The sequence below is a fragment of the Chenopodium album genome, chromosome 5 (genome assembly GCF_948465745.1).
Source record: "Chenopodium album chromosome 5, dcCheAlbu1.1, whole genome shotgun sequence".
Classification (NCBI taxonomy): Eukaryota; Viridiplantae; Streptophyta; class Magnoliopsida; order Caryophyllales; family Amaranthaceae; genus Chenopodium; species Chenopodium album.
The window spans coordinates 3,349,192-3,375,997 of NC_137838.1; the positions used below are offsets into that span (position 1 = coordinate 3,349,192).

Below are 26,806 nucleotides of genomic sequence, written 5' to 3' on the forward strand. Positions count from 1 at the left end.
TGTAAGTGTATGAACACAAGAAGGGTACTATACTCAAGTCTTGGTGCAAGTTTGAGAATTAATAACAGGGACCATGCTTTATATAGTACTAATATCATTATATAGAAGAAGTCAATGATGAGCAATTAGGCAAGAAACATGCCTTCTTAGCTCTGAACACTTCAACACTAATAATACAAACATTAAAGAATTCCATTTCCCCTTTCCATTAATCTACTACTTGTATATATCAATTATATATACAATTAGTTGCTTAATCTATGTATTTTTATATTATCTACTATCAATTGTACAAATTGTACTTCAAATATAAGAACCAACACAAAAATGAAGAAGGATAAGGATAATGATTGATAGTTGACATTTTTTTTGCGACAACATTTTTATTTTGATAACAGGTGGACATTATATTTTGGTTTTAGAAACATGGACTCTTTCAAAAACATCTCGCAAAATTTAGATTTCAAGATTAAAAATTCAATGTACCAAAAGAACAAAAGTGCATATTTACAAGTATATTTTGTTACTTTCATAATGTTAGTTTCATATACTATTTTGGACGTTTCAAAAAGATCTACCCATATTGAATATATTTCATTTACAACTTGATTTTTTTTGGAATTAATTGGTTGTGAATTGATAATATGATTCCAAGTAAGAAAATCTTTACCTTAAATTATGCAATTAAAACTTGTGCTTTTCCTAATAAAGAATAAAAAAGTTAAATAAGGTAATATTATGAATTATGTTGTACTTTAATGTTACATTCCAAATATATTTCTTTTCTTATTTTATGTGATTGATTCCATATGGAACTAACATTATGAAACGGAGGGAGTATAATACAACAACTTGCAAACAAATATATATACTCACTTTAGTTGTTTAACGTATGCTGAGACACAACTTTAACTAGAGCTGTCAAAAGTTGACCCGACCCGAAATACCGACTCAAACCAAATTATTAAACGACCCATCTGAACCCGAAAAAATGGAGACCCAAACCTGACCTGACCCGACCTAAAACCAACCCTAGACCCGAGTTGACCCGAGTATGTGAGACCCGAACCCGAACATGAACTGACCTGGAGGTGACCCGACACGAATGTAACCCGTAAATTATTGACCTAAACCGAACCCGACTTGAACCGAAATTGACCCAAACTCGTTTTAACTGGTCAAAACCCGAATTTAACCCGACTTATTACTAACCTGACCTGAATTCAACCCAACCTGTTCCTAACCAACCTGTTACAAACCCGACCCAAAATCAACCCGACTTGTCATTGACCTGACCCAAATTCAACCCGACTTGTTATTGACCCAACCCGAATTTTACCAGACCTATTGCTAACCCGACCCAAAAATTCAACCTGATCTGTTACTAACCCGACTCAAAATCAACACTACTTATTATTGACCCGACCTAAATTCAACCCAAATTGTTCCTGACTCAATTCAAATCACCTTAAATGCAATTTAGACCACTTAATTATTGTTGATCAAAGCATTTTGTCTAGGGAGACTAAGTCGGTTCAGGCCAACAAAAGAAAGGAGCATCATCCTCAAATTTAAGAGTTAATTAAATATAGTATATATTTGTTGTGTGGTCAAAGGAGATAATTTCAAAAGGAGATAATTTCAAAAGGAGATAATTATCTTCCTAAATTATAAACTATAGTTCCCTAGTATATTGCCATAATTAGCTTAAAAAATGATAATTATCTATTTATAGTTAGTTGAACCTGAATATGACCTGATTTAGAAATGACCCGACCTGATTGTAACCTGTAAATTATTGACTTGAACATAACTCGACTTGACTCCGAGAATGACCCGACTTAGAAATGACCTAACCTGATTATAACCCGCAAATTATTGACCTTGAACCAAACCTGACTTGAACCCGAGAATGACCCAACTTAAAAATAACCCGACCTGATTATAACCCACAAGTTATTGACTTGAACTGAACCTGACTCAAACCCGAGAATGATCCGACTTGATTCTAACCCGACTTGATTCTAACCCGCAAATTATTGACTTGAACCGAACCCGATTCGAACCCGAGAATTACCCTAACCCGTTTTAACCCGAATTAAATCCGACTTATTGTTCACCCGACCCGAATATAACCCGGCCAGTTATTAACCTGACCTAAACTCGACCAAAACTCGATAAGAAGTATGAACCGTAATGACCCGACTCAAGCATGACCAAACCCAAACCCGACCCGCATAGGTTATGGAATTAATCCTAATTGACCCGACCCGAGTTGACCTGATCCACTCTTACCGACCCAAACCCGACCCATTTACCCGAATTAACAACTCTACAAGAAACCTAAAAAAATTCTCAAAAATCGTGGATATTAGCCTTCAATTTTGGAAATTTTTGACTTTTATTCCCGAAATAAAAATTGCCGAAATGTTTACCATGGTCCCTGATACCGTCCGGGAGTCCCATTGTATGGGTGGAACCATCCAATTTGCCTTTAAACTACCAATTCACTGGATTATAACTTGCACCGATTTCATTAATTCAAGCCTACCACGAACATTTATGACAATAAATAATAATCATATATGGTTCCAAACAGCATTATATGACCCCGAGATGTATCCCCTAAAATTTCAAGACTTTTCGACACTGGGACCCGAAACCTTCAAAATTTCTTAAAAAGCGTGGATATTAGTCTTCAATTTTGGAATTTTTTGACTTTTATTCGCCCCGAAATAAAAAATTGCCGAAATGTTTACCATGGTCCCTAATACCCTTCAGGTGTCCAATTGAGTGGGTGGAACCATCCAATTTGCCTTTAAACGACCAATTTATCGGTTTATAACTTGCACCGATTTCATTAATTCAAGCCTACCACGAACATTTATGACAACAAATAATGATCATATATAGTTCCAAACGACATTATATGACCCCGAGGTGTATCCCAAAGAATTTCAAGACTTTTCGACACAGGGCCCCGAAACTTCCAAAATTTCTTTAAAAGCGTGGATAATAGCCTTCAATTTTGGAATTTTTTGACTTTTTTTGTCGCCCGAAAATAAAAATTGGCAAAATTTTTACCATGGTCCCTAATACCCTCCGGGAGTCCAATTGAGTGTGTGGATTCATTCAATTTGCTTTTAAACGGCCAATTTACCGGTTTACAACTTGCATCGATTTACCGATTTACAACGGCCAATTTAATTAACTTGCATCGAACCCGACTTGAACCAAAATTGACCTAAACCCGTTTTAACACGTCAAAACCCGAATTTAACCTGACTTGTTACTAACCTGACCTGAATTCATCCCGTCCCGTTTCCTAACCCGACCCGAATTTAACCCAACCTGGTACAAACCCGACTCGAATAAACCCGACTTGTTATTGACCCGACCCGAATTTTACCATACCTATTATTTACCCAACCCAAAAATTCAACCCGATTTTTTACTAACTCGACTCGTAATTAACACGATTTGTTATAAATCCGACCTAAATTCAGCCCAAATTGTTCCTGACCCGATTTCGAATCACCTTAAATGCAATTTAGACCACCTTATTATTGTTGATCAAAGCATTTTGTCTTGGGAGACTAAGTCGGTCCAGACCAGCAAAAAAAATTTAAGAGTTAAATATAGTATATATTTGTTGTATGGTGAAAGGAGATAATTATCTTCCTAAATTATAGACTATAGTTCCCAAGTATATTGCCATATATATTATAGTCAAAGAAAATAATTAGCTTGATAAAAATGATAAATATCTACTTATAGTTAGTTGAACCCGAAATATGATCTGACTTGGAAATGACCCGACCTGATTGTAACCTGCAAATTATTGACTTGTCATAACCCGACTTGAATCCGAGAATGACCCTACTTGGAAATGTCCCAACCTGATTATATCCCGCAAATTATTGACTTGAACCAAACCCAACTTGAACCCGAGATAGACCCGACTTGAAAATGACCCAACCTGATTATAATCCGCAAATTTTTGACTTGAACCGAACCCGACTCAAACTCGAGAATGACCTGACCTGATTCTAACCCGCAAATTATTGACTTGAACTGAACCCGAGAATTACCCTAACCCGTTTTAACTCGTGAAAACCCGACCTATTGTTCACCCGACCCGAATGTAACCTGACCTGTTATTAACTCGACCCAAACCCGATAAGAAGTATGACCCGACTTGACCCGACTCAAGCATGACCCAACCCAAACCCGACCTACACAGGTTATGGAATTAATCTGAATTGGCCCAACCCGATTTGACTTGATCCACTCTTACCCGACCCAAACCCAACCCGTTTTCCCGAATTGACAGCTCTAACTTTAACCATTATCTTTTCTAAGTATATGTTTGTATAATAAATAAAGAATTTGATATTATAAAAGTATACATTATGACGAATCCAACAATATTTGTAATTTATATACTTCGTATTAGTTAAATAGCTGAGTCAAAACTTATTCTAAAAAAAAATCAAAGCGTAACACTAAAAAAAAACACAGATGTAGTATATGAGCTAGTGATCACCTCCCCTTAGAGATTTATCAGCACTATAATTTTATTTATTTATTCATCAATCTTGAGGAGAGTGTGCATATTGTTGTTGCTACTCTAGGGAGGCTCAACAATTTGCTTGTAAAGAAGTTCATGAATCTTGATGATTGTAGAAATGTATGTTTGGATGAAGCTCATCGTTTGCTCGATTTAGGTTTCGAGGATGATGTTAGAGAAGTCTTTGGTCTCTGCAAAGAACAATAAGGCAGACAATCTTGTTCTCTGCTACAATCCCAACAAAGATCCAAAACTTTGCTAGAAGCGCGATGGTTAAGCCTACTGCTTTTAATGTTGGTAAACCCGGGGCTGTAATCTTGATATCATCCAAGAAGAGTATGTGAAGCAGGAGGCCAAAACAGTTTACCTCCTCGAATGCTTGCAGGAGACTCCACCCTCGGCTCTAACATTTTGTGCAAACAACAGTACGCGATTAAATTTTTCAAAGCAGGGAAGAAAGATGTCTTAGTAGCCACCAATGTGGTCTTAAAGGGGCTGGATTTTCTTCATATCCAGCATGTAATCTACTATGATGTGCCTGCTGAGATTGAAAACTATGTACATCATATAGACCGGACAGAAAGACGTGGTAAAACTGGAGTTGCAACGACACTTATAAATAAAAACCAAAGTGAGACTACACTGCTTGATCTAAAGCACCTTCTGCAAGAAGCTAAACAAAGGATACCTCCTGTATTGGCTGAACTAGATGGTCTAACAGCGGATGAAACAGAGTCAATTGCCTTTCTTAGTGAAGTTAAAGGTTGCGCATATTGGAGGGCTTGGTCATAGCATTCAAAATCGTCCTAATTGGAGTACTAAAATTCGCTACTTGTCAATTCTAGGAAGGATTTTGGTGGTGGTGGTTTTAGGGCTGAAATATGAATTTGTTTTGATCTCAGTCAGTTTGTTATATGTACAGACTATTATGTATGAATGATTAGTGTCAATATTATGTATCATGTATGTTACATGAAAAATTTGTGACTCTTTTGAATGTAAATCTTATAAACGAGGTGGTAAAGATTGAACTATAATAAGAACATTTAGTTCATAAAAAAAAAAAAAAAAAAGAGAGATCTAGATTTGTCACAAACAAGCTCTGTAACACGTATGTTGAAGTGTTGATAGAGTCCAAATAATTCGTCATATCACCATAAACAAGATCAATACATGAGAAAATTGTTGTACAAAGAGCTAGAATGTCGATAATTTTTTACTTACTGCTGTAATAGTTGAGCGGCTTTAGCCTAGTTTTAATTTACATACAAATCTTAAGCAAGACATTCAATATAATAAAAGAACAAAAGAGAGAAACAAGTATAGAAAGCATGCAATTCAAACTCTGCAGCGCGATCAGAATCACCAGTTGAAGCTAAGGTATTCGAAATGCAGGTTGGTTGCGCCACACCCTGAACAAATTCTTGCAACATCATGTCTTAATCCCCTTGGTCCTGAAGCCATGACTCCCACATCATGTCCTTTGGACTCCAACAATATTTCTGCCCAAATTTCAAACAAAACTTTAACTGCTATTTGAAGACAAAAAAACATTTTTTTTCCTAGTCTAAAAATTACTAGTACAACCCAAGATTTTTCATTATCAAGAAGGTATGTGTTTGATAATTAGTATATTTTAACTATATGCACATTTATAGTCATTAGTATGAATGCAATATCATTTGTTGGTTCAATATAGGAATGCAGCAATGCACTATTTTTTGTCAAATTTGATTGAAATCAATGATATAATTGATCGAAATGCTTGATAGCAATATTATTAATTCAACAATTAACAGGTTTTGAAAACTCGTATATAACCTTATATGACATGATGAAGTGGTATGTAAAATTTGTACTACGTAGTAGATATAGCAATAACTTACTCTGGAGATTAGGCCTTCCTCCATAATGCACCTGAGTAGCTTGAACAAGAGACTGATAGGGATGACTTTCGAGCTCCCCGCCCCCACCACATAACCAAGATCCTGGAGAAGTCATTGGCATAGGCACCTCCACATTCTTGATCTGCTTCTCTTCTAATGCAGCCATTTTCTTCTTTTGAATAAAAAAGACGATGCTGCTTATGAAGATAATGCTAATGCACATAAGAAACATATCCCAGACAACCCAGCTAGTGAAGTCATATAAGCTGTTGGTGTTTTTATCTATGGGGTAGATATAGTATTGAGTCACTACGGCAAGGAGGATAAGAAACAGGACAAAGGAAGATGCGATAATGAGGCAAAGGCAGAGCCAACTATTGTGTCCCAAAACCGGAGTGATGGGTGAGTCTAATGGGCTAGGTTTAAACCAATTGGTATGAACTAACAAATCCTGGCCATTGGATGCAGGTGGTGCTTGATCCTCTCGAGTCACGTATGCCTGAATTTCAAGTTGGATATTTGAAAGATCAGCTGGAGAGCTCTCAGCAGGAAGCAAGAGGTCAAGCATGGTGAGATCAGCCGCATGCTTGAAGGCACATATAAGGACAACTTTTGGGACTTTGCCTTTTTGGGTATTTGATTGATGTATAATCTCTCGAATTATGGATATATATGGGGTCATACCACTTCCTCCACTGATCAACACCAAAGTTTCATGCCTGGAAGAAGGAAAAAGTTTTAGATTATTGAACTTTATAGTTAAGCTGGCATGTTGCATGTACAAGATATAACCATCCACCATCCCTTCTCAATTCTAAGTATTTTATTTGATTGAGTTAATTTGATCTTTTCCTCATTACAAAAGAAAATAAAGAATCAGTCTTAGGCCAATGTGTGTCTCATCAACTTATTTTCACTAATGAAATATTTCAAAAAAAAAAACAAAAAAAAAACAAAAATACTGGAAACTGAGATAAGTTCCGCATAAGGATTACCCAAGCTCTTTCCATAACTACATTTAGATCATCATAAAAGTTTTTAGGTGAAGAAAACACATCCTAAGAAGGTCTCAACTTTGGTAGCCCGAACACAATGAAATATTTAGGGGCATACTAGAAGCTGAATCTATATCAATTTGCAACTTCCGAACATACAAAATTGAGCTAAGTTTTACCACTTTACTTACTTGATGAAGCTGGTAGAAGCTGGACCATATGGCCCTTCAACAGACACTTCAAGCCTGTCCAGAGAAGAAGATGACAGTTCTTTGTACAGCTTGGTTGTCCAACTCCCTCCAGTCTTGAACACAATACTTAGCCTATCAGGTTCCATGTTATCATTTGAGCTCACAGTAAAAGGGTGCCACTGTAACGAGGAAATTTTTGGCACGCTCACAAATAAGTTACTTGCGACGTTGTAATGTAAACCTGTAAAACAAACAAGTAAAATAGAAAACTTAAAGCTTTTCTAATCTCGACAATCACGCTAAAGTTTTTGTTTCTACCTAAGAAAGAAATACTTATAAGTTCTACAATGACCATCCTTTTTTAGTATTTTGATTGTCATTTACAGCTTTTACTAGTCAATAAAAGATCATTGCATGTTCTCTTTAACTAAAAAAATAGTATACAGTAACAATTCCGACAAATGAGAATTAATTTTCCGATCCCACTCCAAAATTTGATTTTGACACTTTCATTGTGAGAGTATAACCTATTTATATAAGTCAGACGGAAGTGTGAGGCCAAAACCAATCTAATAGTGTAGAAATCACTACCGGTGCATTATTAAAAATCAATTGTAGACAAATGTTAAAGTTCGACAATCACCTCGACTCTTGGCAAATGTCATCTCCACAGTCCCACCCGGAAGAACGCGAACTGAGGTTAACCTTGCACGAGAGCGTGACTGTAAGAACCTTAGGTATCGATCAAGTGTGAAGAGGTAAACTCCAGGAAGGAGTTGCATCGTCCAGGCAGCTCCTATGTGCACGATGTAGAAAAAAGTGGCTAGGGCGTAAAGTTGGTGAGTGTAAAAGAAAACTTCGAACGACTTTCTTCTGGTGTATGCAAAGCTTGTTATCCACATTGCTATCAAGAAAACCCAAGATATCTCTCCTGCTATATTTGACACATGAGTTTTGCTCCATTCAAGTGCCTACATAACCGAAAACCCTTGTTAGCACCAATTACCACAATAATATGCCTTAATAATATAGGCGGGTTAGTTTGGCTTCATTCTTTTCATCTGAATTTCCCTTGTCAGAACTAATTAGCTTTAAGTAGATTTGAAATAAGTGGCCTCTGTGTAAATTTTTGTTTAAATTAAGCTTTGAAATGAACTTACTAGATACAATTGGCTAACTATAGCCCAGTAGATGAAAAAACCAGCACTGTGTAACGCTGAAGTTATCATGACTACTTGCCCAATCCATATATGATACTTGATGCTAGACTCAGATGTGAGACCAACCAAAGGCAAAAGTGACGACAATCGAATTACAGGGAAGAACACAAAGGCCCAGGATATGTTTGAGGCATAACCAAGTCTTAGTGACACAGTCCGTAAAGTAATTTGCCACCTGAAAATCGAACAAAAGAAAGAAAAGAAAAAAAATAACACAATTCTTCGGTGTTAGTAGTAGCACAGTAGTACGTAATAGAATTAGCACGAAAATAGTAAGTTTCACACGTACTTTTTTTGATGCTCTCTGCCATGCCCCATGAATGGATGCTTAACACTGACATAATAATAATGGCCAAAATGCCAGCACACAAGCGCAATCCCCATAACCAAAAACACGAGTTCCATTGCTGTAACCACCCCTAGAGGCCCTATAACAAGAAGAGGACGTCTCAACATTGCCAGATGCGTCTGAGGTGATGAATTACTATATACAAAGATGATTGATTTTGTTAGCTCTTTGATAGACAAAATCATCAACTTTATTATAAAACAACCAAAAACCGAAAAAGACAAAAACTGCTCCGATCAAATTTAATTTAAGCCATATACAAAAATAATTGTTAGATGTTTGATCAATATGAAAAGGCCAACAAGCTAATTGTAGGCAAACAACCCAAAATCAAACAAGGCCATACCCAAGAGCAATTCTGTCACAAATTAATAATGAATATCGAAAATGTTGGTACAATGTACGTAGCAGTATAACACTATATTTAAACATGCAATGTAAGAAATGAATAAACCTTTCCAAGGAAGATTCTCTTTTATCCTTCAGATGAAGGTAAAAGCAGCCGAGAACCACGATCAACATCACAGGAAATGTAAGGAAGAAAAGGTTTACTCCTGCAAATAATGAGGTTAATTATTAAATTGATTCTAACCATAGACACATACAAAGTACAACATCAATAAAAAAAAATAAAAAAAAAATAAAAAAGCTTGGTTTTATACCTTGCTCTCCAATGTATGTTGGATTGAAGGATTCTGCTAGTTTGGGAAGCCAATTATACTTGAAAACTTCCAAAGGTAATACAATCCATACTACCATCCATCCAAGAAAAACCAGCACACATGTTAGCTTCAGCAATGCAAGGCTGCTCATTGATCTTTTTCTGCTTTAATTTCTTAAAAATAATTCACAAAATTATTGTTGATTTCAGTAGTATATTCTTTATACAATATACAATTCTTTTCTTTTTTTTTGATGGAAATAGTTTCTTACAAGACGTATATATAGAAGCAAAATTAATGTAAGTCAGCTTTGTTGTAACATCATCAGAAAATCTTGCAGTTTATGATGCTTAACCAGAAAGGCATGATTCTTGCAGTTTGTGACTCCTATCATATAAAATATACAAAAATTTCCAATTTCAATGTTAAATAATCAAATAAAGACACAGTTCTTCAAACACACATTAAAAATATGACATATTTGCTATGTCAAAAATGAGTGGACTTCAATGCAGGCTTTTCAAATTATAGTGGACTATATGTTTTACAGCCCCAGGTTAATGAAGTCCACCCAATGTTAATATAGACTCAAGTACATAAATACATGTGTGTGGCACAAGTAGTCGAGTACATGTCCTAGGGTTAGAGACAGCTACTTTGTGGTAAATAGTAAAGTGCTTAAAACCTTGACAACATTAAGTTGAAGTATAACAATCAGACAAAGAGTCCAAATATAATAGAATTACCGTACTTTGACATCTTGCATGTTGGAGATATTTTTTTTAAAAAAGAAGATTAATCTATATAGTTGAATAAATTAATACTACATATCATAAGAGAATGATTCTAGGAACCCTCAAATATAACTTCCATTGGATGTTAGTACAGTTGACTTGCGAGTTCTCAAATACTTCTGTACTATAAAGTAGTACTACACATATACAGAGCAATCCTGGATAGCTTAAAAAATAATTTCATGAGAAAATGACCTAGTATCTTTCATTGATTCACATATCCAAGTTCTATCATTAGGGACATGTACTACTTGTACTAAAACTTTGACTTATTAAGCCTCATATATATAATTATATAAATATACAAAGAGATTGACTCAGAATATGGCCCCTTCAGAGTAAAAATAATTAAGAATTATAATTTGATAATAACTTTTTAATTTTTAAAATTGTTCTAGGCTTCAAAATTTTGAGGTCTTTTTAGTTATTGTCTACAAGGAAAGACTTTAATGAAATTTACATTAATTAGTGACAAATTGTACATCATACGTAGTAATATATTACTAAGTCACATATAAACCAAAGTCAAAACACCTAAAGCCATAAAACAAAAAACCTTACATCTATAAAATCATTCGAAATAAGTGAATAACTAATAAAATATTATCATAAAAAAAAAAGCTCGGAAAACCATGCCCGTCATAAGTGACAAGAAACAGAAACCCAATTATCAAGTTAGCATCACCATCAAAGAATTATAACATCATTTATGTTCTATGTGTAACGCATCTCCCTATCAATCGTAAATATTCTTAAGGTGCCTTTTCTGAAAATAATCCATAGATCATATAAGTTGCATTTAAAGCAATAATTAGATCATACTCAGGATCAGACTTCCTACTTTGATCAATCCTTCCATGAATAGTTTCTTAGTGACTCCTCATTTTCTTCAGAAACTTCACAGCCCCTGTAGCAAATATTATCAATCATCATTTTAGAAGAAACAACATTATTCAAGCCATGAAATTCAAATCCTTAAGAACAAAATAAATTACCAGAATATATAGCCTCTTCGTTTCAAAATACGTACATTAAAGCTCCTTGACACGCAAATTTAAGAAAAAAGAGAGGGTAAATGGACAAATTATTAAAAAAAAAAAACCTTTAACCCAACCCACCCTTTTACTACTGTGTAAGTTATTTAGTTTTAAAATGTGTGTTTACCCTCTCTTAAATTACATGTCAATAAGCATGGTTGCAACTTGCAAGTATTATAAAATAAAAGTATATATTATGAAAAATAAATGACAAGAATGAAGATAAGAGTTCACCTTCTACCATGGAAAATGGAAGATAGCTTATTGTGGACAAACAAAACCCACAGATTTCAGGGTTGCTAGTTTGCTACTCAATCCAACAAGCTGTAGTGAAATAAATGTAGATAAAATTAAATAATTCAGATTCCATATCTTATGAAGGATATTAGGAGGGGAGGGAAAGGAGGAGGTCTCTTTGTCAAAATCAAATAATTCAGATTCCATAGCTTATGAAGGATATTCAACAGAATTATACTCAGAAACAATCTACCATTCAAGCATTATGTGTGTTTGTTAAGTTACATGTGCTTAAGGACTGTTACTCCAACACCAATAGCAACAAAAGTTGCGATAGCTATGCCAAAAATGCCAATAAGAATCCCAGGAATGATCAAAGATTTCCACCCTTTGGATGTGGCCATTCCTGAAGCTGTAGTAGGGCCTCCAATGTTAGCATTGGAAGCCAAAAGCAACAACTTAAGATCAAAGTTAAATATCTTCCCTAAACCTAGAATGATGAACAGATGGGCCATAACTTGTACAAATGCAAACAAGAAAATACTTGGCGCGGTGTTGATAACACTCCAGACATTGCCACTTGCACCAATCACAACGAAGAAAACCTATTATTGCATAAAAAATTAAGTCAATTCTGAAATGTCAAATAAATATCTGCAAGCACCACTAATAAAATTCCAAGTTTTTCTGTAATCAAAACAAATCCAATATGGGAAGCAATGTGGATAATAACTGAGAATCGATAAATTAATATAGAGTAGCTTCGAAAGACATATTTTACTATGAAAATGGCACATGGTCAAATAAGACATGGAGTCATATGAACAAGAAGAAGAATATATAATTTTTTTTTACCTGCATCGAAATTGAAGATATAACCTCTGCGGAAGGTGCAAGGTAGCTAAATATTGGGGGGCAGACAGTAGCTAGAATCACCACAATTGCTGTAGCTATTGGAATAATGCCTCCTTGGATTCCAGATAACTTTGTGATATAGGCAGCACAGCTGCATATAGCAAAGGATACAGCAATAGCAGTGGCAGTAGGTAGTGTATGGAACTTAATCTCAGTTTTACTCTCTGAAGTAACTGCAACATCTATTCAGCGAAAGTCAGTTTCTATTAGATGTAAACATAGAAATTAAATAATTACTACTCTATAACAGAAATAAACATACCTGTGGCAGATTTTGAGACTTCAGGAGGTATTCTGGACGCTATTGCAAATAACACCATAAAGTAAACAGCACAAATGACATTGTCTGCAGCTACTCCAGCAGCCACATTTGATGGGGAAGTGCCAAGAATCTCTGAAATTGCAATGTAATTGACAGCTGCAACATAAATTGCATTAAAATCATCACTAACTGATGATAGAAACTTGTTTTGACATTTCCACAGCAGCAAGTGTTATTGCCCAAAAATTAAAAGCTCCCCCTTCAACATCATTAGCTACTTAGAAAAGCGTACTTATTAATTTGTATGATGTGTTATTAAGGAAGAGGGTGGGGGGGGGGGGGGGGGTTCCAATAAATATCTAGTAATCATATAAATAATTTCAGAAGACCAGTTCCAAATTCTTGTAAAAAGATCATCTTAAAATGAAGTATTACTGCAAAGAGGAGCACAGAAGCTATTCATCTCATTTTCTACGTTAGAGCCTACAAACATGAAGTATCCATCAAGAGAACTCAGCAACAGATGCAATCACTTCTGGTCCATGGGGCTACAACAAGATAATGATCACAAACAGGCATCAAATGCCATATTCTTTGCAAAGAATAATACTTTCCTAAAAAAAACTGGCTGCTTTGAACGGTAAACCTACCTTCAACTGACATCAGTGAATTGTAGAGGAGCATAGAGATTTAGGAGTGAATCAGATAAATAAAATAATGTAGAAATTATTCATGAAGCTTAAAAGTTAGTGAACTACATCAATGGGACTAAACCTAAAGTTTTATGTAAAAATGTGAAGCAAAACAAGCTTGCAATTATTGTTTCACATTACTTACATCCACCAATGTAACTGCCCATGAGTGCAGTAGCAATTTTCCAACCATCAGCACCAAGCGATCGCATGGGAACTATAAAAAATGCAACCACTGTCCCAATCACTGTAGCCACTGGAATAAGAAGGTGAAGAAAGCATTCAGGAGATGAGAACTTAGGAATATTAATGGAATGCTCATTGACTAAAAATAACACAACACAAAGCAGTAAAATCCCTAGAGCCCTTTAGTTCTGTTTAGATGTATTATTCAGCAACTCATAACAGAAATTAACCATCCCTCTAAATTTTTTGAAGACAGGTTCAAATAGCTTCAATAAGACAAGAAACTACAGTTGCGATTTTGTGATCCATTAAGACGATTTAAGGGTCCATTATGTCCAAGTTTAAAATTTCAAACACAAAACAAAAAGTAACTATTACTCATCAAGTATTTTTATGAATATATACATACCTCTTAACTGAAACAAACATAACCACTACTCATCAAATACACCATTTATAATCTGAAATTCCCAGGAAGCGCATATAATTGATTTCTCTTCAATACACTATAGAATTTTAAATATATATACTTGCAAAATAGCACCACCTGATCCAAGCAAGAATGCCAAAAGTAACTTCCCAGTTGACTGCGCAAGCTGACGCATATTAGCTCTAAACAAGAGCAAAGGAACAGTCAAGGGTAACAAGTATTCCAACACAATGGAATATGTTTTTGCTTCATAAGGAATGATCCTCAGATTACTCGCTGCAAGGCCAATCAAAATGCTCACAAGTGCAGAACTGATCATGCTCCCAACCTTTGTTTTCTCCGACCTTAAATCCCCAAAATACTCATTTGCCTCCATATGATAGCAGATGAAATATAATTAAGACAAGAAATAATATCTAGAATTACCTTTCTCCTTTGAAAAGAAAATAAGTATGTCTTACCAACAATGTCATACATAGCAAACTGAAGTTTGATAAAAACAACTCAAAATATGTTATGATTTATGACCCATCTCCAATCCCACCATTCAACTACATATCCTTTTATCGACTTCATAATCAAGAAAGGAAACCACAGGAGACAGTGGCATATTTGTTTCTATCTCCGCTTATAGGATTAAGGCTTTGATTGATTTATTGATTTCTTTTTAACTTCATAGAGAATATAAGTATCTAAGTTATGTCCATACTCCATACATCCAATTTCCGCAGAATCTGAATAGAGTAAGTTTGAGTTAAGTTTATCTTCGTTTCAAATCGAAAGCGAAGATGCATAGATTGATAAAGAAGAATTGGAACAGTCTAATACTCCACTAAAATATACCAAAATTGAAAGTAACACAGTCAACTCATGACACAATTTAAAATAGGCCAATTCTTTTAAGTTTTTCAGCACAGATATCACACCTGATAATGCTAAAACAGGAAATTTTAGATGTTTTTTCAATTCAAGTAAGAGTAAAAGAGTGGGATCATGGAGAGGTTTAACGAGGTAGAGGGAGATCAAAAATGACTAGGTTGGAAAGAGTTGGGAAGAATATGAAGCATATGGATTTACGTGAGAATGAGGTATTTGATCGTAAGAAATGGAGGTGGAAGATTTCCGTGAATGACTATCTAAATAATCCCTTTTGGTTCATGGTTCATATAACTGACCTCACTTATGGAATTGATTGATTCTAAACACGGCAAAAACTCAACCTTTGACCTCATTAATATGAGTATTACCTATACTTTACTACTCCCTTTATCCCTTAGTTAGATTCCTCTTCTATCATTTATTCCTCATATAATAAACACGGCAAAACTCGACCTTTGAGCTCATTATTATGAATATAGCCGACCTCACTTATGAATAACTCTCACATGCTTCTAAATACGGCAAAACTTGACCTTTGACCTCATTATTATGAATATTACCTATACTTTACTACTCCCTCAGTCCCTTAATTAGATTCCTACTTCTATTATTTATTCCTGGTATAATAACAGAAGTATAGATCTAATTAAGGGATGGAGGGAGTAATACAAATTAACATTAAAAATTAAGCTAAACACATACTTCAAGTTACTATTTTTTTTTTCCGCCAAGAATGATACTTTTTTCCATACTTTGCTTACTTTTTATATCTTTCTTATTACGATGTTCAACTTGTGTAATTATTAATTAATAAATATAGGTCAACAGAAATCACCCATTAGAAAGCAATGCAATAATTTATGTAAATTCCAAAGAAAAATAATATAAAATAAAATCAACAAAAATTGAGTGTAAAAGCGATTAAAATTACCAGAAACTGAAAGCTCCAGTGGATAGAAGAACAGACCATAAACCCCAGTGATCGTTTGGTGAAATAATTGGGTAACTGAAATTCAATTGCGAGTTTATTCTTAAAGATGCTCTTGATTTGGTATTAGTAGATAAGAAATCAACATTGTAGGATGAAGGAGAATTATAAGAATGAAGTTTAGAGGACGAGAGAGTTGAATTATGGAGTATGAGTTTTGGTTTTGGAGGTTTTAGGAGAGAGAAAGGAACTACTGGCTTGCTGAAGAACATGGTGAGTGACGCCATTAGTTTGATACAATCTAGCATTGACACCTTGGTTAGACGGTTTATAGGATTGCTAGGTAATTTCTTTGACGGATAATTTTCGATTTTAGACATTACGGGTATGTTCTCTTCAACTTAATTTCAGTTCAGTTTCAATTTTTAATTCAACTTAATTTCAGTTCATTTTAATCAGTTCAATTTCTTATTTTCTTCGCTCGTAAACACTTTAGTTCAATTAAGTTAAGCTCAGTAAATCAAAACAGACCCTACATGAGCTTTATATTTCAAACTCAAAATAAATGTTTTTGCAAGGATTAATTTTTTATTTATAAACAAAAAAATCAATTAGATTTGGTAATTGTGCGGTCTTCATTTTGTATTCAAAACCTAGATTTTTCAGATTGGTTTCAAGTTAATTATGGGCCGATTAAATCTATTTTCTTACTCATCAGCTAACACATCATATCAATCAATACACATGTGAATAACAATATCTTAATCAATAGTTACATCATACGAAGTATAATATACGTTCTTTTCCATAACTATTGTCAAATCAAATCAATATTATGTTTTCCTCAAAAAAAAAAAAAATCAATTTATATAACATCATTTTATTTATGACATCACTTATATAATATAATTATACTTTTATGACATCATTATTGTCAAGTCACATCATATTATGATATGACATCACATCACTACAAATATATTTACATAATATGACATCATTATACTTATATGACATCTTTAGATTCGTATGACATCATTATAGTCAACCCACATCACTATTAAACTTTTACGACATCATTATAGTTATATAGTATCGTTATAATTAAGTCATATCACATCATTATACTTATATGACATCATTACATTTCCTGAATATTAAAATAGAGTCAAAACTTGACCAAAAATCGTGTATAGCCTTTAATTTTGGATAATTTTCCACTTTTTTCGAACCGAAAATAAAAATTGTCGAGATGCTTACCATGGAACCTATTACACCCCGGGAATGCATTTGGGTGGTTAAAACCATCCAATATGTCATTAAACGGTTAATTTACCCATTTACAACTTGCATCAATTTCATAAACTCAAGTTTACCACAGACATTTATGACAACATATAAGGTCATAAATAGTTCCAAACGGCATTATATGACCCTGAGATGTATCCCCTTACATTTCAATACTTTTGACATCAGGTCCCGAAACCTCCAAAATTGCTCAAAAAGCGTGGATAAAAATTTTTGATTTTTTTTTACCCAAAATAAAAATTATCAAGATCTTTATCATGGAACCTAATACCCTCCGAGAGTCTAATTGGGTGGGTAGAAGCACCCAATGTGCCTTTAAACGGTCAATTTACCCGTTTACAATCTGAACCGATTTTATAAACTCAAGCCTACCACGAACATTTACAACAATATATAATGATCATATATGGTTCCAAACGGTATTTTATGACCGTGGGATGTATCCCGTATAATCTCAAGACTTTTCGACACCGGGTCTCGAAACCTCCAAAATTGCTCAAAAAGCGTGGATAATAACCTTAAGTTTTGGAAATTTTTGATTTTTTTTTACCCAAAATAAAAATTGTCAAGATCTTTATCATGGAACCTAATACCCTCCGAGAGTCTAATTGGGTGGGTAGAAGCACCCAATGTGCCTTTAAACGGTCAATTTACCCGTTTACAATCTGAACCGATTTTATAAACTCAAGCCTACCACGAACATTTACAACAATATATAATGATCATATATGGTTCCAAACGGTATTTTATGACCGTGGGATGTATCCCGTATAATCTCAAGACTTTTCGACACCGGGTCTCGAAACCTCCAAAATTGCTCAAAAAGCGTGGATAATAACCTTAAGTTTTGGAAATTTTTGATTTTTTTTTACCCAAAATAAAAATTGTCAAGATCTTTATCATGGAACCTAATACCCTCCGAGAGTCTAATTGGGTGGGTAGAAGCACCCAATGTGCCTTTAAACGGTCAATTTACCCGTTTACAATCTGAACCGATTTTATAAACTCAAGCCTACCACGAACATTTACAACAATATATAATGATCATATATGGTTCCAAACGGTATTTTATGACCGTGGGATGTATCCCGTATAATCTCAAGACTTTTCGACACCGGGTCTCGAAACCTCCAAAATTGCTCAAAAAGCGTGGATAAACCTTTAATTTTGAAAATTTTTAATTTTTTTTTGACCCAAAATAAAAATTGCCAAGATCTTTATCATGGACCCTAATACCCTCCGAGATTCTAATTGGATGGGTGGAAGCACCCAATGTGTCTTTAAACGGTCAATTTACCCGTTTTTGAACCGATTTCATAAATTCAAGACTACACGGACATTTACAAGAACATATAATGATCATATATGGTTCCAAACGGCATTATATGATCCTGGGATGTATCCCCTATAATCTCAAAACTTTTCGACACCAGGTCCCGAAACCTACAAAATTGCTTAAAAAGCGTGGATAATAACCTTCAGTTTTGGAAATTTTTGATTTTTTTTTTGACCCAAAATAAAAATTTCCAAGAGCTTTATAATGGACCCTAATACCCTCCGAGAGTCTAATTGGGTGGGTGGAAGCACCCAATGTGCCTTTAAACGGTCAATTTACCCGTTTACAACTTGAACTGGTTTTATAAACTCAAGTCTATCACAGACATTTACATCAACATATAATGATCATATATGGTTCCAAATGACATTATATGACCCTGGGATGTATTCCTTATAATCTCAAGACTTTTCGACACCAAGTCCCAAAACCTCCAAAATTGCTCAAAAAACGTGGATAATAACCTTCAGTTTTGGAAATTTTTGACTTTTTTTTTGGCCCAAAATAAAAATTGCCGAGATATTTGTCATGGACCCTAATACCCTCCGAGAGTCTAATTGGATGGGTGGAAGCACCCAATGTGCCTTTAAATGGTCAATTTACCCGTTTACAACTTGAACCAATTTCATAAATTCAAGCCTACCACAGACATTTACAACAACATGTAATGATCATATATGGTTCCAAACAGCATTATATGATCCTGGGATGTATCCCCTATAATCTCAAAACTTTTCGACATCAGGTCCCGAAACCTACAAAATTGCTCAAAAAGCGTGGATAATAATCTTAAGTTTTGGAAATTTTTGATTTTTTTTTTGACCCAAAATAAAAATTGCCAAGAGCTTTATCATGGACCCTAATACCCTCCGAGAGTCTAATTGGGTGGGTGGAAGCAACCAATGTGCCTTTAAACGGTCAATTTATCCGTTTACAACTTGAACCGATTTTATAAACACAAGCCTACCACGGGCATTTACATCAACATATAATGATCATATATGGTTCCAAACGATATTTTATGACCCCGGTATGTATCCCGTAAAATCTCAAGACTTTTCGACACCGGGTCCCGAAACCTCCAAAATTGCTCAAAAAGCGTGGATAAAGTAGCGTTCAATTTTGTAAATTTTTGACTTTTTTTTACCCGGAAATAAAAATTGTCGAGATGTTTACCATGAAACCTTATTTCCTCCGGGAGTCCAATTGGGTGGATGGAACCATCCAATATGCCTTTAAGCATCCAATTTAAATGTTTTCGTACATGCCTCTTGTATTGGCTATAATCTTTTACAGGTCCTTTACACAGCCGAATAATGGTCATATTGGGTCAAAACAATATTATATAACCCCGAAATGCATCCTGTAGTGTTCCGTGAATTTCCGACACCAGGTCTCGACACCTCCTAAATTGTTGTGATTTCGTGTATTATAGCCTTCATATTTGGCTACCGTATATCATTTTTACACCCAACAAGATTATTCATCCAGGTATTTCCATATGTTCCGAAAGAGTCTTAGGAGTCATAAATAGTACCCGAAACCATCTCATCCATCCTTAATCATCATGTCTAAGGCAAAGTCGACATACCCTCAAATGACAAAAATATCTCCAAGTATGCCTTATCCTTGGGTGCACATGTCCTGTGCAAATGCCACACACCTCCTTGCACCATCCAACATCCCAAAACTTAGGCTTTGTGACTTATCTTAACCCCGTACTTGGCATTTTTTAGCATAACCGCTAACCCCGTTTTCCAAAATATAGGTGTTTTTAGGGAATAGGCTTAGGGGAAGGACAAATCGAGATGACATAAGGCTAAATCTTAGTGGATCGTGGCAGCAAGGATTCAACCCACTTACTTAAAAAACATGTCAATGAAGTGTAAAATGGGTGACTATTTGTATGGCACCAAGTTATGGAGTAATAGACACAATACACAATCAACATATTTATCCAAGTTCTTTTTTTACGGTTGTGAACACCATAAAAAATAAAATTAAACAATAGTCCTAGTTCTTTTTTGCAAAGAGCAATGAAAATTCACGCCGTCTTGCCAAACAGCCTTTCAGGTTAAATACAAGTCACGAGTGAAGCAATCAGATATTACAAGAATGTATAACATGGTAAATGAGCAAAAAGATTCTATACATTGTTCCAACGGGATCAGATCACCAGTTAAAGCTAAGGTACTCAAAATGCAGGTTTTTGGCAGCACTACAAGAACAGATCCTTGCAACATCATGTCTCATACCCCTAGGTCCTGAAGCCATGACTCCGACATCTTGTCCTTTGGATTCCGACAATATTTCTGTAAAACACCAACCAAATTAAATCATTTAACTTTCATACAAACTGCTTCAAAAGAAACCACAACACAATATGAAGCACAATAGGAAAAAAGAGTAGTTAATTCGGTCAGTACTTTTGAGATCAGGCCTTCCTCCGTAGTGCACTTTTGTAGCTTGAACAAGAGACTGATATGGAAGACTCTCCAGTTCCCTATCCCCACCAAGGCCACCATATAACCAAGATCCAGGAGAAGTTACAGGTGTTGGTACTTCAACGTTCATGATCTGTTTAGCTTCTGCTGTGATTTTTCTCTTTTGCAACAGAAAGACAACACTGCTGATGAGAATAATGCAGATACACATCAAAAAGAGATCCCATAGGACCCAAATAGTGAAATTGTATTGGCGGTTTGTTCCTTGATCAATAGGGTAAATATGGTATTGAGTCACCAAAGCCAGAAGAACAAGAAACAGGATGAATGAGGACACAATAATGAAGCAAAGGTGGAGCCATCCATTGGGGCCCAAAACAGAGGTAACGGGCAAATCTGATGGGTTAGGCTTGAACCATTTAGTCTGGACAAGCTTTTGGCTATCTGATTCAGGGGGCTGGTAATCTCTAGTCACGTATGCATGAATTTCTAGTTGGATTTTTGAGAGATCTTCTACAGCGTTCCCAGCAGGAAGCAAAAGATCGAGCATGGTGAGCTCAGCTGCATGCTTGAAGGCACAAATGAGCTGAACTCGAGGGACTTGTCCTTTCTGGATATTAGATTGATATATTATCTCACGAATTATGGGTATAAATGGGGTTATCCCACTGCCTCCACTGATCAACACAAGCGATTCATGCCTGGAAACAGGGAAGAGAAATTGTTGAGAAATCACATTAATAGTTGAGAAATAGTGTTACCCCTAAGGCCCTAACACTATCAAATAATTCTAGCCGGTGGCAATGTAAAGTAAGGTGTGTACACAATCTCACTCCAAGGTAAACACAGTGGCTGTTTACAATTTTACAATAGAAAGATGCACAAATAGTTTAAGAAACCACTTTCCATAATACCCAAAGTCAAATTATGAGAAAATCTTTTGGGTCCACTGCAGGAATAAATACAAGTTCTAAGCACATCTGAACATGTTGGTGAGATTTTACACAGTTGGACATAGAGATAATAAAGCTAACCTTCACTAAACTTAAACTATGCTTCAAATTATTGTGTCCAGGCTGACAGTTGCAGCCTGTTATACTAAATAGGTAAGCTTGATTAGCCAAAATTAGTTAATATTAATAATATCAACTTGTTTGCTTGCTCTACTTGGTAATGACTAAGGTAAGACTGCCTAATTCAGATTTCCTGAACCCACATAAGTGACAAGGTGATAGGCGAGGTTCTTGCACTCCAACAATGTTGTGTTCCTTAGTTCGATACAAAATTGAAGCTATTTTCCCATAGGTCTTTTTGAAACACTTTGTTTTCTGGTCTGAATCAGAAACTCATAAGTTTGCATACACCAGGATTTATGAAATGAATCAGCTTGAATTTTAGCAATATTCTCTCACTAAACAGAATTGGTGATAATCACAGTGGAAATCACCAATTAAAACCTAACCAACATTCAACAGGTTGGGACTATCCCTAGCCAAAATTCCAGAGGTTGGAGCTCTACAAAAGTACAAAGTATCTCCATCTAAACAATATTTAACATCCTGATATCTCCCTAATTAGCTCCAACTCTAACAAACTAACTGGCTTCCTTTTCAAGCTTCTTGACAATCTATTCATTATGCAACAACCTAAATTACCCATTCCCCTAATATCTTTTAATAACAGAAATCCATGATATAACAGCAATTGTTCTTGTAGTAAAGTTGTGCGAACATTTTATTATATAGATAAATATAAAAACAAAAAGACCATGCAAATTAAGAATCTGACAAGTTTGTGCCATACTTTAAAAAGTTGGTCGATGCAGGTCCATATGGTCCTTCAACAGACACTTCAAGCCTGTCTAGAGAAGATGATGAAAGCTCTTTGTATAGCTTGGTTGTCCAACTCCCTCCACTTTTGAAGACAATGCTGAGCTTATCAGGCTCCATGTTATCATTTGAGGTCACAGTAAAAGGGTGCCACTGTAACTTAGAAATTTTGGGCACATTTACAAATAAATTACTAGTGACATTGTATCGCACTCCTGAAAAGAGGGAAAAAGAGAAGTAATTAACCAAATTCTCTCTAAAAGCTTACTAAGAAGAGCTCATTCACACATGTTAGACAAATTATCATAAGTCTGATTACCTGGACTCTTAGAAAAGGTCAATTCAACAGTCCCACCAGGAAGAATCCGAGCTAAAATCAGCCGGGCACAAGAGCGTGATTGTAGGAACCTTAGGAATCGATCGAGTGTGAAGAGGAATATCCCAGGAACAATCTGCATAGTCCAGGCAACCCCTATGTGTATAACATAAAAAAAGGTTGCCAGAGTATAGAGTTGGTGTGTGTAAAAGAAGACTTCAAATGTCCTCCTCCTAGTGTAAGCAAAACTTGTCACCCACATTACCATCAAAAACACCCATGACATTTCTCCCGCTATGTTCGACACATAGTCTCTGGTCCATTCTAGCATCTGCAAGATAAAATTTTTTATTACTACACACAGCTGAAATGTAACAGACAATTTGATATATGCTAGAATTACCACTAGGAAGAACAAAGAATGTTCGATTTGAAAAAAAACTTTCAAAGTGAGTTTTATTATCTATGAAAATACATTCTAAGAACACCAGTTATCGAACTTCATTTCTCTTTGTTTGGTCCTTGATAGAAAGTTAGAAAAGAAAGAAGGGAGATGGTGGGGAAGAAAGGAGGAAGGTAAGGGATGAGCAAGAAGATGAAACACCCCTTCCATATAAGTTCCACCCCTTGAGTAAATTAAATCCCCCACTTAACAAACCAAAACGGAGAAGATTGATTTTCCTGGAAAAAGCTTAACCTTTCAACCAAACACATCCTTATAATTTTATACAGAAACACAATTTAGTCACCACAATTCTACAAAAGATGGAGACAATAATACGACGAGGAAAATATACAATCACGTGCACAAATACCTCAGACATTTGGTTAACCATAGCCCAGTAGATGATGAAGCCAATGCTGTGTAGTGCAGAAGTTATCATGACTACTTGCCCAATCCATACATGATATTTGATGCTTGACTCAAATGTGAGACCAACTAGAGGTAAAATTGAAGATAATCGAGCTACAGGAAAGAAAACAAAGGCCCAGGCAATATTTGAAGCATAGCCAATTCGCAATGACGCACTTCGGAACCGCAACTGCCACCTGTGGAAACATTTAATAATATTTAAAAGAAGATAAACTTTTCAGTTTCTTAGAAATGCAACAAGGATATCCCTCTTCTATACTGAATCACTCTAGGCCTCTAGCAAACCAGGATTTTTTTTTTTTTTTTTTTTTGGGGGGGGTGGGGGTGGGAGAGCGTAATATTGGATGAACAGTAGATTCAAATCCAGCAGCCAGAAGTTCAGTACTGTAGAAAGCGACAGAAATGTGAAGTTATGTGAACAACTGCAGTAATGCCTATCAAAATAGCATCAAGAAAGCTTAACAGCAGACAGAGAGCCAATAATAAAATAACAGGAGGAATTATAAGGTAATAACTATATATATATAAATTCATCATATAAACTTTTCCACCGAGAAAAATAGGGGGCTTCAAGTAAGTGATCAAACCATGCAGATGTTATATCAGAATTCAGAGCATTGTTTCTGCCAATGATTACCAAAGTTTTTATAAATAAGCTTTATTCTTCATTTCTCGATATTCTGTTTATGTTCAACAGCCACAACACTACCACTTTAACAGTGTGAAATATGCTTATGCAATTTCCAGGGAATTTTTATATTTTAAGTCCTGCAGTAGCACTTTTGTTTAATGATAGATAACATTCATGTTGAGGAGATTGGAGTTTTTGAAGTTAGATACGAAGAAGTTCTACTTACGGTTTTTGATTCTCTTGGCCACTCATCATGAATGGATGCTTGACACTGACATAAAAGTAGTTGCCAAATTGCCAACATACAAGTGCAAAACCCATAATTAAAAAGATGAGCTCCATTGATGTGACAACCCCTAGAGGTCCCAGTACAAGCAGTGGGCGTCTCAAGGAGGTGAGATGCTGCTGAGTTGAAGACCTGCAACAAAATTATCACAAAGCATACAAGACTAAATAATTTGAAAGTAAAGAGCCAAAACTAATTAGAACTCATCAGGATTGTTGATATTATATGCAATAAGCAGGTAGTAAATATATTAAAAGAAATGCTATGCGAAACAAGAAATGGAGAGAAAACCTTTTTGAGGAGGCCTCCGTTTTGTTTCTAATATGAAGATAGATGCACCCGAGGACCGATATTAACATCATGGGAAACGTAAGCAGGAAAAGATATATTCCTGAAAAATTTAAAGGCAATGTGATTATTTACTGATAACCTGAACCCAACACCCCAAAAGGGTGAGAAAAGAAAAGGAGGAAAAAAAAAAGGAAGAAGAAATTCATTTATGGAAAAGAGAGAATGGAAACCTTGCCCTCCAATGTATGATGGATTGAACATCTTTGATAACTTGGGAGTTGAATCATATTTAAAGAATTCCATGGGCAACACTATCCACACCACAATCCACCCAAGGAACAACAGAAGACATATTAACTTCAGCAACACGAGGCTGTTCATTTTCTTTTAGATATTCAGAAGATTGATTTTTAGATGGAGAATGCTGACTTAGAAGGTCGTACATATATATAGCAATAGTGAACCAGTTAAAAATCTAGCAGATCTTGATAACTAAAATGGCATGTTTCATGCAGCTTTAGACCTAAAAGCATAAGAAACTATACTCCATAACAGATATAATAATTAAAATGAAAGTTCTAATTTTGACAAGTAATTGTATAAAAAATTATTTAATTGTTTAAAGTCAAAAGGTTTAAACCTAAATGAAAGCTCCCATCTGAAAGAAGGAAACAAGCAGTTAAAAGTTATAATATAAGGGAGTATAATGTGGATGTGCTATAGTAAGAAACTGTTAGTATCTGGATCACACGAATACACAATGTCAGACCCAGCTTTAGTAAATTTTATATTAAGTTGGAGATAGTTATTGTCGCTGTTATTATTGTTTATTACTTTGTGTTAGACTGGCAGGAGATTATATATCATGATGAATAATGTAATCGTATTTATGGGAATCAACTTCCAATAGTTAATTCAGTTGACTAATTTCTCTGGTGCGAGTGCAAATGTACTACACAGATATAGTAATGTACTACAGTACTACATAACTACATATAGCACAATCCTGGATGATTTTACAGAAAACTATAATCTATCTTTCCTCAGAAAATGACCCAGTAACGAATTTCCCAGATCCAGATTCCCTTATAAGATGACTTGATATTAGAAGCTTAACTAGTTAAGCCTTTCAAATCATTCAAGCATATATATTGACCAAGTCCAAAACCCTTTGAAATGAGTAAATTATTAGTTGACTTATAAGAAAAATTTATCAGAAGATTAAGGCCAGCACTATTATAATTATTTGTCAATATCA

The 26,806-nt window shown here is 35.1% G+C and overlaps 3 protein-coding genes and 1 pseudogene across 7 annotated transcripts; 1 reads left to right on the forward strand and 3 right to left on the reverse strand.

Moving 5' to 3' along the window:
- The first annotated feature begins 426 nt into the window (after positions 1-426).
- Positions 427-5,455, forward strand: LOC145631325 (DEAD-box ATP-dependent RNA helicase 35 pseudogene; annotated as a pseudogene).
- A 297-nt stretch (positions 5,456-5,752) lies between these two features.
- LOC145631535 (ferric reduction oxidase 4-like) lies at positions 5,753-11,790 on the reverse strand. 2 transcript variants are annotated; one of them, XM_081683640.1, is made up of 9 exons: positions 11,509-11,790; positions 9,874-9,963; positions 9,666-9,765; positions 9,152-9,346; positions 8,803-9,037; positions 8,286-8,613; positions 7,643-7,883; positions 6,457-7,175; positions 5,753-6,072 (listed from the first exon to the last, which is right to left on the reverse strand). In XM_081683640.1, the coding sequence occupies exons 3-9, from the start codon at positions 9,731-9,733 to the stop codon at positions 5,933-5,935; spliced, it is 1,926 nt and encodes a 641-aa protein (XP_081539766.1). In that variant the 5' UTR covers positions 9,734-9,765; positions 9,874-9,963; positions 11,509-11,790; the 3' UTR covers positions 5,753-5,932. The 2 variants fall into 2 exon arrangements, with proteins under 2 accessions (XP_081539766.1, XP_081539765.1); XM_081683639.1 differs by lacking the exon at positions 11,509-11,790 and having other exon boundaries at positions 9,874-10,629.
- A 168-nt stretch (positions 11,791-11,958) lies between these two features.
- Positions 11,959-16,591, reverse strand: LOC145630081 (uncharacterized). 4 transcript variants are annotated; one of them, XM_081682324.1, is made up of 7 exons: positions 16,237-16,585; positions 14,544-14,770; positions 13,956-14,066; positions 13,119-13,274; positions 12,797-13,038; positions 12,195-12,546; positions 11,959-12,028 (listed from the first exon to the last, which is right to left on the reverse strand). In XM_081682324.1, the coding sequence occupies exons 1-6, from the start codon at positions 16,539-16,541 to the stop codon at positions 12,223-12,225; spliced, it is 1,365 nt and encodes a 454-aa protein (XP_081538450.1). In that variant the 5' UTR covers positions 16,542-16,585; the 3' UTR covers positions 11,959-12,028; positions 12,195-12,222. The 4 variants fall into 4 exon arrangements, with proteins under 4 accessions (XP_081538450.1, XP_081538451.1, XP_081538452.1 ...); XM_081682325.1 differs by lacking the exon at positions 11,959-12,028 and having other exon boundaries at positions 12,174-12,546; positions 12,797-13,029; positions 16,237-16,591; XM_081682326.1 differs by lacking the exon at positions 11,959-12,028 and having other exon boundaries at positions 12,174-12,546; positions 14,544-14,796; positions 16,237-16,588.
- A 4,203-nt stretch (positions 16,592-20,794) lies between these two features.
- LOC145630082 (ferric reduction oxidase 4-like) lies at positions 20,795-25,929 on the reverse strand. Its single transcript, XM_081682327.1, has 8 exons — positions 25,779-25,929; positions 25,549-25,648; positions 25,198-25,389; positions 24,282-24,516; positions 23,470-23,797; positions 23,125-23,365; positions 21,304-22,022; positions 20,795-21,189 (listed from the first exon to the last, which is right to left on the reverse strand). The coding sequence occupies exons 1-8, from the start codon at positions 25,927-25,929 to the stop codon at positions 21,050-21,052; spliced, it is 2,106 nt and encodes a 701-aa protein (XP_081538453.1). The 3' UTR covers positions 20,795-21,049.
- Positions 25,930-26,806: the final 877 nt, after the last annotated feature.